The sequence below is a fragment of the Ambystoma mexicanum genome, chromosome 4q (assembly GCF_040938575.1).
Source record: "Ambystoma mexicanum isolate Mex_15411 chromosome 4q, UKY_AmexF1_1, whole genome shotgun sequence".
NCBI lineage: Eukaryota > Metazoa > Chordata > Amphibia > Caudata > Ambystomatidae > Ambystoma > Ambystoma mexicanum.
In genome coordinates this window covers 448,139,538-448,162,865 of record NC_090928.1, presented here as the reverse complement: position 1 = coordinate 448,162,865, position 23,328 = coordinate 448,139,538, and the positions used below count along the sequence as shown (strand labels likewise).

Below are 23,328 nucleotides of genomic sequence, written 5' to 3'. Positions count from 1 at the left end.
TTCATCCTAATTCCTCAAGCAGAACACCGTACCTTATTCAATGATGAAGCTGGTGCCACGGCAGTTGTTCCTGTTGGTTTCCTGCAGACCCACGGTTCCTGGAGCTTCGGTGCGAAGGAGGACGTCTGGCACGGTCTGCACCACACAGGGATGAAGCCGGCAGCAGCAACGGTGAATAAAAGGTGCGCTCCTTAAAAACAAAAACAGGAGAGGCTCTTCAGATGGCTATCCGGACCACTACAGCAGGGTGCAGCGATTTCGACCAAGAAGAGGATCCTCTAGCTATAGAAGACGAGCTGGTTATGCCCACCAAGCTCAAGGGAAGAAGACTCCAGACTGGATCGTCTCTGGTTGTCGAAGGGTAGATAGCTCAGGACTGCAGCAGGGCTTCACCGGGACAGGGTAGTTGCAGCAGTCGACTTCTTCTCAGCTTCTCTTCGGTTCCTTGTAGTTCCAGTGGCAACTGACTTCTAGCCCAAGAGACCTGCCTTTTATGCGAAAATCCCCCATTCACACAGCCTGGCTGTCAATCACGCAGCAGGGGGTTTGTCCAGCCCGGACAACCACCTCAGCCAATCATGGAAAAGTGCGACTTGGGTTTCCTAGGATACCCTGTGCAGGGGGTGACTACACCCCTCCCTCACATTTAGCCCACCTAGACACCCAGGAGCCTACAGGAGGGCTCCTTAGCAGAAGCCCACCAAAAGACGGTGAACAAAGAAGGCAAACCTGGTTTGCCGCGCAAAGTAAAACACAAGAAGGACTTTAACAAAAAGAAATAATGGCGAATAAACCCGACCGGAGCCAAAAGAAAAAGTATTTGGTCAAGTGGGTTTAAGTTCGAGGCTAATATAATAGCCTAAAACAATACCACGTTTATATAATGTAATCGTGGTAGAAAAGTTAGGGTAGATACCACTGCCACCAGCCAAGTCTAAATGTTAAGAGCGAAACAATGCTCTAGGAGGTACAGATAAAAAGGGATACGGAGTAACCCTTTCCAGTACTCCATGTACGATGGGGTGCACTGGATCTGTGGTTAAATGACTAAGTAAAGATAATGCCAACTTTACCCTTTTCTGAGGGCTTGTAGTCAGCCACAGAAATGGAGTCGGTGGGAAGTCTAAGAGACAACCCTGTGTTATTGCACTGAAGGTGTTGTGTAACACACAAAAGGAGGGGACTACTGAAGTGGTGTGCCCCAGAGTCCACAATCACAGAAATAGGTAAAAGATGCATGGCAAAACATGGGTAAGAGTGGGGGGGGAAGCTCACACTTGAAGGTGTTGTGCTCACACTTGGAGTTTGTACTAATCACCATATGTGTTAAAAGAATGTACCCTTTGTTAAAAGAAGAGGCCTTCTCTTTATACAGCGGCATTTAAGACCTGTTGACCTGGCAAGAACTTGTTTTTAACAGAAGAATTGTGTTTGGTCACTGTATGTCAAAGCATGCTGAGCCTGCTAAAACTATCTGCAGATTACGGGTGGGGAAGGAATGAGTAAGCACAGCCTCGTGCACAGAGATAAGGACACAGAGGGGCACGAGAGAGAGCGAATAACAGATAACAGGAAACCACAATAGCAGATGTTGAACTGTTGACCGTTGATGCAAAGTCATGACTGGGAGGAACCGCCTTGTGGTGGACATAATCTATGTGCAGCAATGTATGACAATGTAAAACAGATGGGTATAAAAGGACCACGATGTGCAGGGGAAAGGGCGGCACTTTGACGACTTGCTTTGCGAGACGTTTGAACTTGCAGCCCATTCGCGAATGCTTGTGCATTAATAAAGTAATGTTTACTTGGCTCTTTTCTGTCTGAGTTATTGCAGGGTCCCTCATTGTACTGGTTATGGTGACGGCGAGAAATCGCACCCACAATTTTGGTGTCAGAAGTGGGAGGCGAAGGAGCGACAGTCCGTCACTGGGTGAGGAATGCCGCGGCGGAACCGGAGAAAGAATTGATCACGGGGCCCCAACAACTGAATCCGCACCTTTGATTGCAACCAACGCGTCATCCTTGTTTTTCCGGCTCCGTCGGCGGTGGAACAGCAGGCTGTCGCCCTTCGGGTCCGGAACACTCTGGCGGGACCCTTAAGATAAGTGGTATGGACGGATGCATGATGGAATAAGGAAATAATGATTCACGGTTTGTGAAGAGGACGGTGGTAAGTCCGTCTATGAAGAAGTAATGTTGAAATGATGATATGATATGTTAGATACGCCAGGAGGATGTATTATTATTTTTAGCCAATAGGTGCATATTTGGGAAAGGTGAGTGTTTTAGGCAATTGCGGTATACCGCCAAGATGGGTCAAACGGCTTCCCACAAGGGAGGTATAGGCAAGAGACACTATGCCCCCCTTGAAGGAACCCCTGCATTTGATATGTTGATTAAACATGGATTGAACTCGACATTGTTTTTAAGGGAGTGGTCTGAATATACAAAAGATTCGATTGAACATAATTGGCCAGATACCGGGTCCTTTGACATAGACCGCATATCCAAAATAGAAATAGAGTTAGTAAAAAGACGGGTTAGACCCGCACAGTTTGAGGCTATACGACTATGGAGGGTAGAAGCAATGCGCAGGCGCAATGCTCAGAATAAACAAAAAGCAAAGGAGCAGAAGAGAACGGTAAATCAAAAATTACATGATCTAGAGATAAAAGAGAAGGGTGAGAGGCTAGATCAGTTGGATAGACATATGATGATTAAGAACAGTGGGGGTATGTATCCTGCCTTGCCGGCGCCTCGGTATGAAGATGTGATAGGGCTAGAAGCAGAACAAACAACGACTGAATTATTGTTTCCAGGAGCTACAGCTCCACCGGCAGACAGTGAGGGTGAAAGGGTGGAATTCCCAATGAAGTATGGAGACCCAGATAGGTTGATAGACCATAGGAGAACGACTACTGTAGAAAAGGATAGAGATGGAGACTTGCAAATCCTTATGACCGGGCTGTATGGCACACCCCTCAATGACAGCCTACGGGACCAATTGGGGCGTTTGACACCTTTGGAATTTAGGACGGTGGCCACTAAACTATATACCTTTTATGAGGGTAACTGTAAATTGAGAGGACAGAGTACTGCGGATCTGCCCTCAGAATATCAGGACGCTGTCGCGTTACTACCAGTGACTGCGTCCAGTGTTCAGTTATGGGGATGTATGTCCGCCATAATAGCGGAAGTCATAAGGGGAGGTGTTGAATGGGAGAAGGAAAAGAGGGCATGGGAAAGAGAGGTGAAGGAAAGAGAGGCTAAACTCAAAGATGCAGACCAGGCGGGCCAAAACGTAGCTAATCGTATGATAGCATCCATACACTCGCAGTCCATGTCCACCCTGGTGAGTCTGATGGAGGGCCTTGGCTGGCCTATACAAGTAAACATAATTAAATATCTTCCTATTAGGGTGGAGGATATAGAAGAGGAAAAGGAGCCTAGATATGTGTCCCAGTGGAATAGGATTAAGACAGAATTGGATAAGGAACTGCTATCTAATATAAGAGTGGATGATTCTGGGGCGGAAGAATGGAGAATGGCTAAGGTGGAGAAACTGTTAAAAGAATTTAAAAAAATAAAAGAGAAAAACCTTAGTCATCAGTCCTCTGCTTCATCACCAGTGCAGGCCCTTGTAAGTGAACAAACAAATACGGAAAAGTTACTATTAATGCCAATGAGAGAGTGCCAACCCACCATAGAGGCAGCCACTGGTAACATGATGCGCACCTATGTGTATGTCCCTTTATCCCGAATTGAATTAATGCATATCACCAAGTCCATCCCCGACCCCCGTATAGACCCGGCAGGATTCTACAAAGAAGTAGGAAAGTTATTCAGACCAGGGTTATTTACTGTAGAGGATGTAGATAACATATTGTTAGCTATTGTCCCAGAGGAGATATGGACCCCCTTTCGTGCCAAAGACAATGATACAATAAAATGGAAAGATGTAATGGAGGCGAGTAAAAATAGGAAACTGCATGAGGAATATCCCGAACCCCTAAGGGGGCATGGCATGGCAGTCCTGAGGGCTCTAGAAAAGGTATTACCCCCATTTGATGCGAATGTGGAGAAACTGTCTGCTGTGATACAGGGCGCAAGTGAGGAAGTAGCACAGTACTTCCTGCGTTACGAAGCAGCATTTAAAGCACACAGTGGGCTAGAGATAGGGTCTGAGACGGGCCAACGGTACTTTGCCACAAACTTTATAGAAGGGCTCCACGGGCCAATCCAGGAGAACATTAGGAAGGCAGAAAGTACGTGGATGACTAGAAACCCCCGGGATCTCCTCGAAATGGCTAGGTATTACGAAAGAGGGGAAAGAGTAAAGGGACAACAAAAGGCACGACAAGAGAAGGATCTAAAAACCAAAGTGTTGATGCAACAGTTGCATCAAGGGCCCCAAGGCAGGTATAACTACAATTATAACGGCCCATCACAGGGCTATAGTAGCAACATGATAGGGGGCCAAGGGACAGGAAGAGGTACAGTGCAAGGAGGTGCGCTATATGGGAGGAGGGATGGGCTACCCCAAGATGTATGTGCCTTCTGCAAGAGACCCGGACACTGGAAATCCCAGTGTCCCCAGAGTGGTGGGAGAGGAAGGGGCATACGGCCCCCCTTCACAGACAACATTTGCCCCAGGAAATAGGACTGGTGGGTACGGCAACCAAGACAATAGAATGTTTAAACCCCCTCAACCCAATGCCTTTGACGGACAAGCAAGAGGGGATGTTCCCTGGCCGGCCCCGCCTCCCCCCAATCTACTGTATCAGTCACGACAAACGCCACAAGTACAAGGTGTATGCCAGGGTGAAGAATGTGGAGAAGGGGTATACTATAACGATGATTTTCAGGATAACACAAGCGATATGTCCTGAGGATGCCGGAATGAGATAGCGGGAGTGGTGCAGGTTCCTATAGACCAAAGGGGGCCTTATGCCTCTATTAGGATCGGCCCCCACCGAAACTTGAGATGTCTGGTAGACACGGGAGCTGGAAACAGTTCCGTGAATATCAGAGCCGTCCCCGCTGTCCCATTATCGGATAAAAGCAAGGTATCAGTTGGATTTGGGGGAAATCCAATAAAGACTCCTGTAAGTGAAATAGTAGAAGCAGAACTTCATGGGGTAAAGTGGGAGAATGGGTGGCTGTTGACCAATCACTGCCCAGAAAACTTGTTGGGTATTGATGCATTAAAAACGCTAGGGGCCACAATATATTGCTCCCCCCAGGGAGTGAGAATGACCATAAGCAAACCTATGAGTATGATAGGAGTAATGCAAACCCTGCCCCCGGAACTCCAAGACATCCCGAATGAACTATGGGCCACTCATGGGAATGATGTAGGAGTGTTGGATGTTTCCCCAGTAGTAATCAAACTAAAGCCCGGTGCCAGGTTGCCCAGGATAAAACAATATTGCATATCACACGAGGGAGAGCAGGCACTATATCAAATAGTACAGAACATGATACGGTTAGGGGTGGTAGAGCCAACAAATGATAGCCCTTGTAACTCTCCGATCCTTCCAGTACACAAGAAAGGTGATGAAGCCGTACCCTATCGTTTTATTATTGATTTGAGAGAAATAAACAAAATAGTAGAACCCAGATATCCAGTTGTCCCTAATATTTCAAGTGTACTCACTTTAATTCCCAAAACAGCGAAATGGTTTACGGTAATTGATTTGAAAAATGCCTTCTTCAGCATTCCTATTGCCGAAGAAAGCAGGTACCTGTTTAGTTTCACTCTTCGAGATAGACAGTATCGATTTACTAGAGCCCCGCAGGGATATACAGAAAGTCCCGCTATATTCAGCCAAGCACTAAAAACACAGATGGATAACCTAGCCCTACCCGCTAACACTGCTCTGATACAATATGTTGATGATTTGCTATTATGTGCAGCCACCGAAGAGGAATGCCATTATGTGACCAGATTGGTGCTAATGCACTTAGCAGAGAATAAGCACAAGGTAGCCCTAGCCAAAATGCAGTATGTAAAACAAAAGGTCCATTATTTAGGCTTTGAGTTGTCCGAAGAGGGGCGAACTCTGTCTACTGATCGCATTGCTTTGATACAGTCCATAAAAGGCCCCGACACGGCAAAAGGTCTCCGAAGGATAATTGGTGTTTTATCCTACTGTAGGCACTGGATTCCTGAATTCTCTGTATTGATCCAGCCCATGCTAAAAGCCTTAAAAGAAGTACAAGAAAACGGCCCATTAGAATGAACACCTGAGATGGAAAAAGCCCTGACAGCTATGAAAGATGTTCTATGCCACGCACCGGCCTTAGGCACACCTGATTATACTAAGAGATTTTGCCTTTTTGTTGATGAACAGGAAGGTTGCGCTGTGTCAGTCTTGACACAGGAACAAGGGGGTAAACAGAGACCATGTGCATATTTTTCTAGCACTCTGGACTCAGTAGCTCGAGGCCTACCCCCATGCATGAGAGCAGTAGCTGCAGCAGCGACAGCCCTAAAACAAAGTGCAGGTATCATCCTAGGGAGTGAAGTAACAGTAAAGGTTCCACATACGGTAGATGTTCTTCTGAATAGAGTGCATACACAGCATTTGACTACAGCTAGACTCCCACAGTATGAGATGATCCTGTTTGCCAGTAATGTAAAAATTGAACGGTGTAACACTTTGAATCCAGCGACACTGCTTCCTTTGCCCACCTCACCTGATGACATTAGGCATGATTGTGTGATCCAAATGGAAGAACACACTAAGGGTAGAGCAGACCTGCAAGACACCCCGCTGGTTGATAATGAGGGTATATTATTCTGTGATGGTTCCTGTTTCAAACTGCCAAATGGGGAGACAACAGCAGGGTATGCAGTAACTACAGGGGAACGGTTGATTGAGAGTGGGAAAGTGTGTGAAAAATCGGCCCAGGCAGCAGAATTGATTGCGCTAACAAGAGCATTAGTGTTAAGCAGCGGTATGAAAGTGACAATTTATACTGATTCAGCCTACGCGCACGGGGTGGTTTTCAGTTTTGGTAAACTCTGGGGAGAGCGTGGGTTTTTAACCTCCCAAGGTGATACTATTAAACATGCCCAATTGATTGCTGAATTATTACAAGCCCTTACGTTGCCCAAGATGGTGGCCATAGTGAAATGCCCAGCGCATAAAAGGACTCTAGATTATGTCACGCAAGGAAACTCCTTAGCCGACCAGATGGCTAAACTAGCTGCCACAAGGGATACACGGTGGGAGGCCCGACAACTCATAGTGGGGAGGGATGTGACTATGGAAGGGACGAAGGAGCGCATAAAGGAAATCCAAGCAGATGCAACCATTGAAGAAAGACGATCTTGGCACAAGGATGATCAATACGAGGAGACGGTAGATGGGCTGTGGGCACATACCAATACGAATACTTGGGTGCTACCTGATGCATACTTACCTGTGATAGTGAGTGTGGCTCATGGTCCAACTCACGTTAACGCAAGGACTATGGAAGAAGTTTTGAGTGCTGTGTGGTACAACAAAAGATTGGGAATGTATTGTCGTCAATGGGCAAAACAATGTGAAATATGTGTTCTATACAATGTGGGGAAAGGTGTACCAGCCCCGGCGGGCCACAGTAAGTTACCCACCTGCCCTTTTGAGGTGGTGTATATGGACTTTATACAGCTGGAGCCTGTAAATAAACATTCCTACTGTTTGGTGATGAGATGTGGGTTCTCGGGATGGGTGGAAGCATATCCCCTGCGGGACAATAGTGCCACCTCCACAGCACAATGCATATTGAAACACTGGGTGCCCTTGTATACGGTCCCCAGATATCTATGGTCTGACAATGGGACTCATTTTACTGGTGAAGTAGTACGCAAAGTTTGCAAGGCCCTTGGTATTGATCAACGCTTCCACGCAGTTTTTCATCCTCAATCAGATGGGATTATAGAGGGCACAAATAAGGTACTGAAGAACAAACTGGCAAAGGCTTGTGCTGAAACGGGACTGAAATGGCCGGATGCATTGTCTATTGCATTGAGTATGCGTACTATGCCTAAGCGTACACATGGTTTATCTCCTTTCGAAATTGTTATGGGGCGCCCACCAAGTATTGGGACCCCCATATCACCTAAGAGATTGTCTGAGCAAGCATGGCCTGCATTTCAACAGTATTGTATTGGGTTAACTAATAGACTGATTTCTATTAATGCACAGGTAAACGCAGTAGCTCCATCTCCTCTGATAGGAGAAGGTCACGACGTGCAGCCCGGTGACTGGGTTGTTATAAAAGCCTTCGATCGCACCAGCGGACTGCAACCCAGATGGAGGGGCCCGTTTCAGGTGCTCCTCGCAACACAAACTGCGGTAAAAGTTGATGGCAAACCGCACTAGTACCACGTGAATCACGTCAAGAAGACGCTTCCATTACTGATTCCTCCGGAAAAGGGAACCAACCAACCCCAGGTTGCAACAGTACTGCCAGACGCCATTAGTAGGTGTGCCCATCGTCTCCGATCCCGTGACGTGTATGTGCCAAGCAACGTGTAAGGACACTGTTTTGAACTTTGATCATTAGGGAGATGAACATTTGGACTCTCTTGTTGGTTTTAGCAGAATTGTGCCTTACTGAAGACAACGGGCTTGTAGCCTGAAGGGCCTCCGGCGTTCCCCTCCTGGGACAGGCACTACGAGACGTGGGACAGATCGGATGAAGGTTTTCAGTGAGACTTACCACTATTAGAGTAATAAGGACACTGGTGCTTTAAATAGGGGATATTGCTATATCGCTAGGTTGCAACTGATATACGCTGTATACTGAGCCATATACTGAACTATGTCTACACCTGTGTATGCTGGTTTAGTCCCTGAACGGATAAGTGTATGCTCCTCAAACACAGAAGGTAAGAGGAAAATACCAGTTTGTACCACAAGAGGCAACATTTTGTTTTATGTATGCACGATAGTAGTACTAATAGCATTTGCCATATTATTCTGGTATCTGGAACATCCATCTAGATATGAATTAAAGAACCTGTTGCCCGAGTCAAATGAAACAGGGAGAACAGATTGGGTCAAGAGCAGGAATCGAGATGCCTCTGACCAACACGACCCGGAAGACTATGCTAAAAATGAATACGTGAAGATAATAAACACAACATATGGGGTAGTGAATAAAACTGATTGCTGGATCTGCACCCACATGCCCCGACATAGCAGTGAAGGCATCCCAGTGTACGCATCGCCAGTTACTGAGGATGCCGGGTGTACATTAATTTACATGAGAATAGTGTCAGCACAGCAATACATGATACCGAATACCGCTTGTTATGTTAGAGAGAACAAAACCCTTCTAATGGCAAAGATACGCTATAAAATCAAAACTGAGGGAATCGGGCTTGCACCTGCTATGGTACAGATAGTAAGAGAACCTCCTCCCCCTATCACCATCACACAAGAGTTTAGGCCAAAGAATATATGTTTTAAGAGGAGCGCAAGAGGTAATCAAAGAATGATCTCGGGGTGCAGTCAAATGGTGAATCTAAATAACTACACGAAGGGATTGTTACAGATTGAAGGACATGCCTACGTCTGTAACAAGAGGGCTTATTTGTGGTTAGCCAAAGATTTTGTTGGGGTATGTTACATAGCCAGAATAATGCCGGCTGTGATGGTATATGCCCCGTCTACTCTGCATAAAGAGATACACAGCAGAAATAAACGAGCAGTAAACCCAAAAATTCCTACGTATCGACCTACAGGATGGGAAACGTTTATAGATCTGATGGGGGTCCTGGTTCCTCCAGCGGGCATCTTTATGAACAGTCAAGAAATCCAAAAGCCAAGCAGGGCCCTTGAGTTCGTAATCGAAGAATCTGCAGACCTAATGGAAAACATCACTTATGAAATGAAAGCAATTCGGCTAGTGGCTCTCCAAAATAGGTATGTCTTAGACATACTCACTGCAGAAAGGGGCGGAGTCTGTTTTTTGGTGGGATCCCAATGCTGTGTTTACATACCAGAAGGGAGTACAGGAATCCTGGATGGAGTAAACAAACTGCATAAAGTGGCGGATAGCATCCACCAGGAGGAAGGGTCAGGAGATAGCTGGTGGATGAAGCTCCTGAAAGAAATTGGATGGCAACTCCTTACGCCCATACTGGTTCTAGCGGCAATAGTTGTAGGAATTTGTCTCTGCATCCAATGCTTCCCGGTATGTGTGTCGTGCTGTGTTTCCATGTGTTCTTCCAGCATAACGCGCCTAAATCCAATGGATGAAAGCCATGTACAACAGGAATTTTTTGACATGGGAGGCCTGGAGAAGATTATGGTACATACAGTATGTGATGATGTTGCTTTCCTGCCATCTGCTTATGCTAGGACTGTTTAGATTGATGCTCAAGTGTGAGCAAAGGGTGGATTGAAGGTACGCATACATATGTAATGTTGTGCTCACACTTGGAGTTTGTACTAATCACCATATGTGTTAAAAGAATGTACCCTTTGTTAAAAGAAGAGGCCTTCTCTTTATACAGCGGCATTTAAGACCTGTTGACCTGGCAAGAACTTGTTTTTAACAGAAGAATTGTGTTTGGTCACTGTATGTCAAAGCATGCTGAGCCTGCTAAAACTATCTGCAGATTACGGGTGGGGAAGGAATGAGTAAGCACAGCCTCGTGCACAGAGATAAGGACACAGAGGGGCACGAGAGAGAGCGAATAACAGATAACAGAAAACCACAATAGCAGATGTTGAACTGTTGACCGTTGATGCAAAGTCATGACTGGGAGGAACCGCCTTGTGGTGGACATAATCTATGTGCAGCAATGTATGACAATGTAAAACAGATGGGTATAAAAGGACCACGATGTGCAGGGGAAAGGGCGGCACTTTGACGACTTGCTTTGCGAGACGTTTGAACTTGCAGCCCATTCGCGAATGCTTGTGCATTAATAAAGTAATGTTTACTTGGCTCTTTTCTGTCTGAGTTATTGCAGGGTCCCTCATTGTACTGGTTATGGTGACGGCGAGAAATCGCACCCACACACTTTTACCAAGTGAAAAAAATAAACTCCAGAAATCCAGCAAAGCTGTTGGGGGACTCACTAGATGAGGGAAATTAGCCATAAATGAGAATTCTCCCTAACAGTGTATTGCAACTATAACACTTGATACCAATGGGTGCTCCTTTTAGTGTTCTGGTCAGCACTTTAGAGTTAAAGTGCAGACTTACAAGGGGCTTTAAAAATAAGTTTCTAGTGTATGATACTGACTGCAGCATGATTGGAGGGGCTGCACTACCACATGGTGCAAGAGACTCTGGAATGGCATTCTCAGCCTTTCACCTTTCTGGGGTTTGTAAATTGAGGCTCCTTAATATTAAATACAAATGTGCCCTATGAAACCGCAAAGTTGCATGGTAAGCGTTCTATAATTATAACAGACTCTCCAGTGATGCAGCATGGTAGACAAATTCTACCTTCTAACAGACATACTTGGATGTCTCTTGCCTCCCAGTAAGGCCCAATTTGACAAAGTTCTTTGTTGGTAAAGGGCGCTTGATACCTGTATGAAAGTTCAACTTTTGCTGACATGTTTGACCTATAGGTTTTGGTCCTAAATCCACTTAAGGGAAATTAACTAACCTAAATATTGGCACAGACAAGGCTACTTCAACTAAAGCCTCCCAAAAAATAGGGATGCTGTGTTATGGTGCCCTGTGGGAGAATTCGGGCCGCAGCTCTGCCTTTGGGTAAATGTAGTGTAGTTACTTTGTTCTCCCTTCCCCAGCGTAGGCAAGAGCATCTCACTGTTTTGATTATGGCCATCCAATCATAGCTAAGTTCCATAGTTGAGAATGGGCTGCTTCGGGTTGTCTTTCTTTTTAATCCATTGTTGTCTGTGCTCCCTACATGTGCTCTCCTCACAGGGTAACCACCAGTTAATTGGTATGCAGTTATTATATCGAATGAAAAACTAATACCAAAATAATTTTGGGGCAAACTAAAAATTTGGTTGGGAGTGGGAATAATGGTTTTGGGGGTGCAGGCAAAGTATTACTAATTGGGGGGGAACCCCCCAAAAACAACAAAAAAGAAAATCGTTATTTTGGTATTGTTTTTTCGTTACAATTTCATTAGTCGTTTTTTTCATTCAATGAAATCACATGTAACCCAGTTAATTATGACTCAAAGAAGATCTACCTGGCATTTTAGCGAAACCAGACCTGCAAATAAACAATGTTTGATGTATGAAAGTACCATTTGAAAATACCACTTTTTCATTGCTGTGATCTGTTAGTAGATTTTAGCACCCTCAGTGGGTGAATCAGCCATTCGGGTTGCTCCAAACCCAAGCTGAATCCAACGATCCTAGCCTGGTGTACGAGCAACCAGAGTGCCTGCCCCCCCCCCCTGCTCTCCTGCCTCCCACCCCAGCCCAAGCCCCTCACAGTGCCCACCCCCTCCCCTTACATTAATACGGCCACTGCCAGGCCTGCATTGCTCTGCTTCCTCCTTCAGCCATGGAAATGGGAGAACAGCCTTCCATTTCCATGACAACCATCTCGGGCCGCAGCGAGTGAAGCAGTTTGGCATTTTGTTTATTTTTTTGTTTTGTTTTTAGTTGCTACTGCCAACTGCAGGGTTTGCCTCGGGGGTCGGTGGGGGTCTAATAGCAATAATCACCCATTCGGTGGGCTTAACAGGCCTTGTAACTCCCCGCAGGGCTCAGTGTTAAATGCCCTTGCGAGGGCCTAGAACTTGGGACGCAGGCTGCTACCGACCAGTGAAGACCACCAAACTGATGATTATTGCTTTATTAGAAGTATAGTTTTATGTCGAGGTAAAAATGTTTGCCCTGCTCACAGCCACCTCCTTTTCTCATTGGGCAGACATGGTCTATTCCTCTTTACTTGTCATCCTGCCTCATAAAATGCATACAGGGTGAATTCCAACCTTTTGTGGCTAGACTCAATTCAAGGATTCCTTGCAATGTAGACTTTTTTTGTAATATGCCTATTGCCTTGGAACCTTACCCATCTACTTGCATTTAAGAGCTGGCTCTTCCTTACACTTACCAACCTGTCCTCTCACCCAACGAGCTGTCGCACAGAATCTTTGCATTATGGTTCTAGATCTAAGGCGGCACCTTGTTTGCGAAAGACTGCCTAATAAAACGGAATATCATAACCAGCAAGAAAAAAGTAAGTTGTCATTGCTTGCCTTACTAATTTACTCTTTTCATTGGGCTTTATTGTGAAATCTAGAACACATTGGCAGTAGTTTTATCTGCCCATATACGTGGTTAGACATGCAGTGGATTTACCGCAAGATATTAATATGTTGGGCATTCATAAACAGACTTCTAGTTGAACTTTGCATATTCAAACGAGTGGGTTGTCTCAACTACTAACACACAAGCTTTGTAGTACTTGTTTTTCGTTGTCTAAAATGGCTGTGTTACTAATACGTGGTGTTTTTGTGTTTTTCTTAGAGCAACAACCGAAAATACGTGGCTGGCTTCTGGCAAGCCGTGATGGCCAAGCGACAGGACTGGTTCCCGCAAATTATGTTAAAATACTGGGCAAAAGAAGAGGCACAAAAATGGCAGCCCTGGAAAGCGTTGCAGAGAAGCAGTCGAATTTAACCAGCAGGGTACCAGCTCTGGGCGCAACTGCTCCCGCAACTCTAGAAGAGCAAGAGGCTGCGTTTGAGACTGTCTTTGTAGAGACTGCTAAATTGCCAGCCAGCCGGGACTCCCAGGTCCTAGGTGGAGACAGAATTGACCTTTGATCAGGACTTGCTTGGACAGTAAAATCCTACTATAATATAAGCTCTAAGGGGAGGAGACTTTCTCGAGCGGTTTCTTTGTCAACAATGGTATTGTAAATCAGTGAAAACAATAATCAAACTAGCTCCATATTAGAATGGTAACAAGGCTCAGGTAATGGTAAGTCTGATAGATTTTTAATGCATGAATACAGTGCATTACCCTAACGCTGTGATGCATCAAAAGGGTGGGTTTTAAGATTCTAATTAAGATGACATTTATGGTGACCATGCCAGCGTGATTTTGCAAGCATGTGGAAGTAAGCAAACAAATAAGTTTCCACCTAGGACCGTCTCAAATGTACCTGTCTAATAGGGCAGATTTATTATCTGTTGTTGCCAGCAGCAAAGTCAGGATAGTTTATTTTTGTCCAAATACGTTAATTTAACAGCAAATGCCTTTATTAACTGCTATGTTCTTTTAGTTCAAGGCTAGTTCACAATGGAAAATGTAAAATCTATGAAGGTTTATGTATTTGTGACTGTTTTCCTCCTCTGGCCTCCTGGACAGGCCACCAACTCTTAGTCATGTCATGCCACTGATTAACTTTTTCCCATGTCGTCTTACCTTTTGCGAGTCGCAGGTGTCCTTTTCACGCTTTATCTTTTTATACTCAGCTGAAAATAGTAATCGCGAAAGATTTGATGGGCATGTGGAGGCAGCTTAATTGTAAATCTATTAACTACAATCCACGTTTATTTTCTTTACGAGTGTTTCCTTCTAGTCTAAAGTTGTTCGTAGTTGGTACAATTGGAGGGAGCTCTTTTGCTATTTCCATTTGAAACGTTTATTTCAAATCCCACGTCAACTGTCCTTTGCTTGTGAGCTGTATACACTTATTTCCTTTGAGTGTGTTCTTCAAACTGTAAATTAAATGTGCTTTCTTACATTGTTGTTGCCCTTAAGTTTCCTGCTGCCGTTGTTCTTAACTCACCCATGTTCACGGTAGACCATGCATGTTTGTGGAGTGTCAGTCATTTTTAGTTGGTGGATGCAAAATCTTTCCTCGAGTGCTTGGTGTTTTTGTACACCATCCATTGCCATTATTGCCAAGAACACGGTTAACATCAGAGAGATTCCTAATCTCTTTCCAATCTGGCGAATTGCTCTCTATCAAAATGACGTTATCGCCCACGGAGACGCTGAACATTCATCTTATCTACAGAATGCCTGGCCCGATATCGTCATTTGAAGATGATGTAGCGCAATGCCTCTCGACAAACACCAAACTCAGCTCTCAAATCTTACTTTTGGGCGACCTTAACCTAGAATTTAATGATTCCAAGGACAGCAACACCCTAACCATTGCCAATACCATATCAGCATTGGTTTACACTCGCTGCATCAAGAATCACACACACATCAAAGGTTGCATTCTTGATTGACTGACTGACCTTAACTGTAACACAGACATAACCTGCAACTCCCACTGCCTGTGGTCAGACCACCACATTAGCACCAAGTACTCTAGGACCCACACTCGCATACCTCTAGCACCAGCTGCCCTATCTAGAAACAAACAAAATTTAACTGCTAACAATATTGTACCTTGCTACACCCTATCACGGCATACCAAGACGTAGGGACTAAGGACCCCTCCATTATGGTTGATTTATACAACCAAACCGTCCTTGCAGCCATTGACCAGGCAGCTCCTTTATCTATGCGCAAAGCTAAAACAGTAGCCCACCTCCACTCTTGGTACACTCCGAACCTAAAAACCTTGCAGAGTTCCAAGAGAACTGCTGAGGCTATTTGGAAACAATTACCAAATGTATTCAACAAAGAAAAATTTGCTGAGGCGTGCAAAAATGAACAGGCAGACCTCCAAACAAAAAGCTCTACATACAATGACAGAATAACCAACGCCAAATCAGGAATGAAGGAACTCTTCGCCATCCTGAAAGAACTTGAGTCGCCAATGCCACCACTCGAAGTCTATCAAGAGAAAGAATGGAGTCAACGGCTACCCCTTTCATAGACGCACAGGCGGTGCACCTTTGCTACAGTTAGGATAGCTGAGGCAATGCCATAAAACAAAATTTAATAAAAGTGTTAACAAATACAAAATAGGCAAGAGGCCTAGGTAACACAAATGTTTAAAGAAAGTGAGGGAAAACCAAGACAAATGGTGGGTTAGTAACAGTTAAGTGTAAAATTCTTGTGCTGGTTTATCAATAGCTGCATGCAATTTTTGTCGACACTTTATATTTGGTGTTTCTGGTTCGGTTAACGAAATAGGAACCACAGGTACAGCGATGCTGGGACAAGGTTCTTTGGGTAGCGAACTGTCGTCAGGACTTGCAGAGTAATGTGCAGGCGGACAGTTGGTGAAGAGGCTTGGTTTACCTGTGGTATGAAAAAAATGATGTTAAAATGTGATTGTTCCAAAAGATTTGGGGCCTACCAACAAAGGATTAAGGTGGTGTCTTGAAACAACCGAGTAGGAATTGCTGTCTCACGTAGAGGCTCTGGAAATTGTATTGGATACAGCAAAGGCTAGTATCTGGTGAAAGAAAACTTAGAATTGGCCAAACCATGGGGGCTGCGCTTAGTTGCAAAACAGTATAAATGGATTAGAGCTTACCTGGCTGTTCAGAATATTAACTAGCTGGGTTGGCAATCCGGATGCCCCGCTGGCTATCGTGGTTGTGGAGCCAATTTGTCACAAGGGTTCAATAGGACAGAGCTCTGCATGAAACCTAGAAATGAATCAAGGAAAATGGCGCATTTAAGAGTAGTGGAACTGTAAGTAAGGGAGGCACTTATGGGGTTGGAGCCCAGGCGAGAGACTTAGAAAAGGCAGAGCTAACCGTTCCATTAGTATGGGTGCCAGTCAAAATCTCAAGGTGCTGGCAAGGAGTACAGTGGGAGAGGGGCTGCCAAACAGTGCTACAATCCCAAAGTTAGTATGGAAAAAGAATGCGGCTCAATGCGTCGAGTTGCTAGGGGACCAGTGAATGGACGCCGAGTGGCAAAAAAGCATTAGTGCAGCTAGTAAAGATCAGCGCGGGGGACGAGATCTTACCTCGGCAGTAGAACTGTTGCTTCTCTAGAGACGCGCGTTTCTCCTTCGCTCATGCGTAGAAGGAAAGAAACTTTGAACACTGAAGGACAGCTTTATTGAGCTGTCTGCAGCGCAAACACGAGTGCTGGGAAAAGGATGCCCATGTCACGGTGTGGGAAGGTTAAAACCAACCCTAATCAAGATCAGAGAGGCAGGGGGAGGAGGAGAGGGGATTATTGGGGTTGGATGGGTGTGGAAAGGATAGTGGGCTCAAGCCAGCACCATGTAAGCTTCTAGTGATGTGTATAACACAGGTATTTTCATAAAAAACAAAAAAAGTGGTTGAATAGCAATGGTTTCTAATAACCAGGCAATACAGCAGAATTGCAAAATCTATGATACTGTATCAAAATATTTTTGCATATACATTGTGAATTTGAAAATACGAAAATACATCAAGGAGAGAAGCACAGGTCTACCAGTAATATTAATATTGTCTAGAAAAAAAATAGAAAAAACACATTATTGTCTAGACAAACGTATTGTATACACAGTACAGTTAAAATCACATTTCAAGATGGGGTCACGTCCAGTGTTGGACCCAACGTTTGGTGATTCAATACAAAACAGGCAGATACAAACACTGTTGTAGCATGGTTGCCACAGAGAAAAAGAAGAAACTTGATATGCCAATAATTGATAATGGTGCAGAAGGTCATAGTATGCGTTAGAATGACTGACATGAACGTGGCACAGAGCATGTGGATAAGGAACATCTATCATGGGTTCTGGTGGCTGGCAGAATGTTAGGTTTGATTGGAGGTAGAGCGTAATTTCCACCTGTTTGAGTAGTGAACAAATATGTGAAAAAATATATATTAGTTGAAAAACAAGTTCCATTCAATGGAAACGTTGAGGCCTTTTTTCACCAAGTCCAGGTGATAAATCCATTGTTGTTCAAGTTTGTGTAGTGCTAAGTCACTGTTAACGCTGCTGAAAGGATTTCTTGCTGTTTGTAGGATGAACCAGAACAAATCATTGTGACTGTTTTTTTAGCCTTAAAATGTGCCACCATCGGATTTTCTTCTGTCAGGTTTTTGATGCAAGATCTGTGCTCACATATACACTGTTTGTTTGCGCGTTTGCATTTACCTACGTAAAGCAGGTTACAGGGGCACTTGACGGCATATACAGACCACTTAGTATTACAGTTGGTAAACGTGTTAAAAGACCAATTTTTTCCATTTAGATCTATTTGTTATATGTTGTTTGTGAGGCAACATACTGATCAAGTGCCACATCTGTTGTGTCCTTTGACAGGGTGAAGGTGCCACAGGCTTTGTTGAGGATTGGGAGGTTGGCTATGTTCTTCGTAAGTATGGACTAGACAGTCTTTTAAGTTTCTGCTGCGTTTAAATGCAAAAAGTGTTTTTTCTAGATTGAAAGATTCTGTGGACAGTGTTCCAATGTCAAAGTGCTACTTTTCTGAGTGCGTTACTGATGGGTGATTTTGTCTTTAGGTTTTACTCTGACTGTTGGCGAGAGGCAGGAGTCTCTGTCTGTATGTTTAGCTCTTTTTTTTAGCTCTTCGTATGATGTACCCCGGATAGGCACGTAGACAGGTCTATTTTTTTTATGTTGTAGTCTATTGTTGTACAGTTACGTCTCAATCTTAAAAATTGTCCCTGCGGGGTGAAAGCTGTTTTATTCCAGAAGAGTGTTCTTGGACATAGGTTTTCTGTAAAGGGTAGTCCCTAGAGTGTAGTTGTTGGCTTTGTAGATTTTTAGGTTGCGAAAGGGTATACGCATTACTCCTACGTCCCGTCCCCTTTCCTCCATACTTATGGGACATCTCTCCGTCCTGTGGGACAGGACCGGAGCACTTTGTAAAAAGCATCCAAAAATGTTGCAAAAATTTGTCCTTCCTCTTTCTTGCACGGGGCCCGGCACGCGGCCGCCACCCCGCCCAACTCGGCTCCGCATCGCCCATCAGTCCTTTTCTCCGCTCGTTCGGGACTGGACGCTTTTGCATCCGCGGAAGATTTTCTTCCCTTTTTTCCTCTCTGGCTCTCGCTAGCGATCATGTACTAGTCTGTCTATGTCGTTCAAACTAGACTTTCCAGATTGTTCATCATGTCACTGACGCTTCGCGAGGGCGAACCCCCATCCTCTTTGTCTTGAGTGTCTGGGTCCGGACCACCATTGGGACTCCTGTTTTTACTGTGATTCCCTTTCGGTCCGGGCACTTCACCGTCGGTTGGAGTGCTGGGAGGAGGTGTTTCGACGTGCTCCTCCCTTGCATTTTCAAGCTTTTATCAACAAAAAGAAGAAACGCCTGTTAAGTTCTTTACTTTTTAGAGCACCCCAGCCGGGAGATCCCTTTCCGGGCTCTTCCTGAGCCGGGAGGAGCGTTAGTCGCTCTGTCACCGGGGATTGCCCTGAGGTGCCTTCTGGGCCTAAAAATGGTACCAGAGTTTTCTCCAAGGGTCTCCGTAAGGGGCCTGTGGATACCGGAGTACGCTCCGAGGCCCCTCCTGTGGGGGCGGCTTGCAGACCCAGTTCTACTGTGTCGTGGGGTACCGGAGCGTGCTCTGAGGCCTCTTTATCGGCTTCCCTCAAAAATAAAACTGGGGTGCGCCCCGAGGCCTTGGTTGGGCTTGGTGTTACCGAACGAATGTTCGAGGCCCACGCTTGTAAGGCTGTTACCAGACCTGGGTCCGAGGTCCTTCGTACAGAGGCTAAGGTTACCAACATTTCTGAGAGGCCTGGCAAGGCCTTACCAGTGAAAGTTGTTTCTCACCGTTCCCGCTCTTGTGGCGACGCCAGAACTGTTGAGGGGCAAAGAAGGAAAGTTCTTCCTTTACCGGCAGCGCCGAGGTCCTTCCTGAGAAGGCTAATGTGGCTATTGGTATGTCGCAGAAACATTCCAGGCCTCATACTACCAGCTCTGCCGAGGTTCCTTTTGTAAAGGCTAAAGTTAAGACCCCTGATCCATCGACGGGGACCCCTTCCTCACGTGCCGCAGTTCCCCTCCGGTATTGGCAAAATGGCGGCCGTTCCCGCTACGTCCACAGCAGCCATTTTGAGCGCTTTCCCTACAACTACGCCATCCGCCTCAGGTGTAGGGCTTGGTTCTGTGGGTGAACATAAAAGTCCTAGTGCGCATCCCTTTCGGCCAGTTTATGACTGGAACGCTCGGATGCCCCTTACGCACAATGTTTTGTTGCCTGCGGGGTCAGCACCTTTCATTTTTGTGGACACTTCGGGGGATGGGCCTGTGTGGCAACCCTCCCCGTTGCATCCCTGGAATTATCCTCCTCATTAGAGGCCTCCTCCGGTAGCTCCAAAACAGTCCCCGGAGGACCCTTTTTTCCGGCAAATTTCAGACGCTCATGCGTACCGACCCCATGAGGGAATATTTCAAAGGGCTTTTTAGGGAGATATGTCCTCCCGCGCCTCCTGCTCCACCCGTTCCTCCGGTGATCCCACCAGCGCCTCCCTTGCCTACGGTGCCTTCCCCGACTCTTCCAGCTTTGCCCCCATTTTCCCACGTGGACAAGGCAGCACCTGACACGGTTCAGCAGGATCCTGACCTATCGGATGACGCGCAGAGCGATCAGGACGACGAGGATCTGCCCCGCTCTATTAGAGCTTTCCATGACCGGGTACTGGACATGAGCTTCTTGGATGTTCCGGTGCCCGAGGCACCCACTCCACAGGAGGGTGTGCTTTGTGGGGCGTTTACCCTGTCTCTTTTGGAGCGTACCGGCCTGTTCTTGCAGAAGGACGTTCTGGCCGAGGTCCGTAGGGTTTGGGAAAAGCCACACTCTGGACTTTTCGTCAATAAGAAAATTGACGCGCCATACAGGCTGCTTTCTTCGGAAGAGGTGGCTTTGCCGTCTTGTCCGCCCCCCTCCTCTACGGTGGTGGCTGCGGCTACCTTACAGTCCAAGTCTGCAGCATCCTCTTCCACGACGGCTACTCAGGTCCTGGGAAAGGAGGACAAGCTTCTTGACTCCCTTGGGAGGAAGATTTTCGCTAACTCGGCCTTGCAGCTCTGGCAGGCCAATGCCGAACTAGTGTTAGCGGGGGCTAATATGTGGATGTGGAAAGGTCTGTCGAAGTTTGAGGAGTTCATTCCGGTCGAAAAGCTGGAGGATTTTAAGGCAGGCTTATCCGACGCCAGGGTCTTGGCCCAGGATCTCCTGGAGGCTGCGGCTCACCACGTAGACACCTCGGCTCGGGGCCTTATGCTGGGGGTTGATACCTCACGAAAGGCGTGGCGACATGCCACCACGTTTTCGAAGGAGGTGCAGGACAAGGTGTTGGACCTTCCGCTTGACTGTAAGGAGCGGTTTCATTCTACAACTGATGTAGAGCTGACCAAGACGACGGATAGCACTCAGACAGCTAAGTCCTTGTCAGTCCTGGTTAAAACCCCCCTTAAAACCCAGAGACCCCTGTCTCAAAGTCGGCCCTCTTCGGGTTTCAGGGGCTTCCTTGACCAGAAATCTCGTAGAGTGGATACCCCTTCGGGAATAACCGCCGGAGATAACAACAGACTTAGTTTTTCTCCCGCTACTCAGCCTCCTCCTCAGGTTCAGGTGGCAACACCACTGAAAAACCTACAAAATGAGGGTTCTCCGCGCTCGCACGAGACCCCGGTGGGAGGATGCATTGCGTCTTATTGGGAGGCATGGCAGACCATCACCGAAGACAGATGGGTCTTGTCAGTTGCTCGGTTGGGCTTCCGCTTACCCCTACCCCGTACCCCACACTTCAACCCTCCTTTCCAGCTGTCGGGATCGCCCTCCCTGAATGCCAATGTGCAGAAGCTTCTGGACCTCAGAACGGTGGAACCCGTTCCCCTTGGAACGAGTGGGGGGCTTCTACTGCCGGCTGTTTACGGTGTCCAAACCCAACCAGGCTGGCCTGCGCACCATCCTAGACCTTTCCCAGTTCAATCTTTTCCTACCCCAAGAAAAATTCAAGATGATCACGCCCAGCCAGATACGGTCTTCCTTGCAGAGGGGCGATTGGCTCACCGTGGTGGATCTTCCGGATGCGTACATGCATATTCTGATTTGGAATCCACACAGGAGATATCTCCGTTTCTCTTTGGGAGAGGAGCACTTCCAGTTTCGAGTGCTTCCTTTTGGCCTCAGCTCGGCGCCACGTGTCTTCACGAAGATGATGTTGGTGATAGTGGCCTATCTTCGTCTGCAGGGTATCCATGTGTATCTGTATTTAGACGACTGGCTCTTACGCAGTCCTTGCCCGTTGAAAGCCGCGTGTGCAATCTTCAGTCTCTCCTTCAGCTCCTATTCCACCTTGGGCTGTCGGTGAACTGGCGGAAATCTCACATGACGGTCTTGCAGGACTTAATTTTCCTGGGTTTTCGCTGGAACACGATCGACTGCAGAGTGTACCTGACCGGGGACAGAATGGCTAATCTGTTAGCCACGTGTCAGATGTTTGCGCAGTCGGAGAGCTTGTCGGCCTGGTGGTTCCACAGGCTTCTGGGCCTCATGGCCTTGTGCGTGTTGGCTCTTCCTCTTGCTTGTCTCAAGATGAGGCGAACTTAGATGGCTCTTCGGAGTTCTTGGCGTCAGGCTGTGGATCCGGACTCCAAGTTGATAATAATTCCGACTTCCATGAGAGTGGACCTGGAGTGGTGGTCATCTCGCTGCAACCTGTCGGTGGGTGCGGGGGTTTCAGGACCCAGACCTTACGGTGACGGTCACAACGGACTCCTCCCTGCTGGGGTGGGGTGCGACGTTGGATCTTCTTCAGGTCTCGGATCTTTGGTCGCCTCAGGTCAAGCTCCTCCACATAAATCATCTGGAGCTTCTGCCGATCTTCCTAGCGCTCAGGGCGTTCAGACCGATCATTGCCAACAAGGTGGTCCGTATACGCACAGACAATGTGGTGTTGATGTATTACATCAACAAGCAAGGGGAAACCAAGTCTCCCCCTCTCGTGGACCTGTCCATCCAGATTTGGGAGTGGGCTGTTCTTCATGGTGTTTGGCTGCTTGCAGTGCACATGCCGGGCCAGCTGAATGTCACAGCGGATGCCCTCAGCCGGCGGACAATGGTCAGCTACGAGTGGGAATTGAAGGCAGAGGTCCTCTCACGGATTTTCCTGCGTTGGGGTATACCGGAAGTGGACCTCTTCGCTACGGCGACAAACAAGAAGCTTCCTCAGTATGCCTCCAGAGGGGGGCTGGGAGCCTCCTCTCTGGGGGATGCTCTCGAGATTCCATGGCACAACATGAGGGCTTACGCTTTCCTGCCTCTGACTCTGGTTCACCGAGCAATTTGCAAATTGAAGAGCTCGGCGAACTGTTCTCTCCTACTCATAGCACCGTGGTGGCCGGCCAGGTTTTGGTTCTCAGAACTTTAACACCTGTCGGTGTGTATCCACTGATCAGGTCACCAGTGACCCCCGATCCTCTTCACCAAGGGGATCAGCAGCTGTGGCACCCCTCCCCACAATCGCTCAGCTTGG

The 23,328-nt window shown here is 46.7% G+C and overlaps 1 protein-coding gene across 2 annotated transcripts in view; it reads left to right on the top strand.

Moving 5' to 3' along the window:
* The window catches only part of PEX13 (peroxisomal biogenesis factor 13), a 531,904-nt gene that overhangs the window by 296,172 nt on the left and 212,404 nt on the right, over positions 1-23,328 (top strand). Inside the window, exon 4 of one of the 2 annotated variants that reach the window (XM_069608021.1) lies at positions 13,476-14,700. The exons of the other annotated variant lie outside the window; for it this stretch is intronic. Coding sequence (XP_069464122.1) covers positions 13,476-13,774 — 299 coding nt within the window. The 3' untranslated portion in view covers positions 13,775-14,700. Of the gene's footprint in view, positions 1-13,475; positions 14,701-23,328 lie in introns of those variants that run through there. 2 annotated transcript variants of the gene reach the window in all.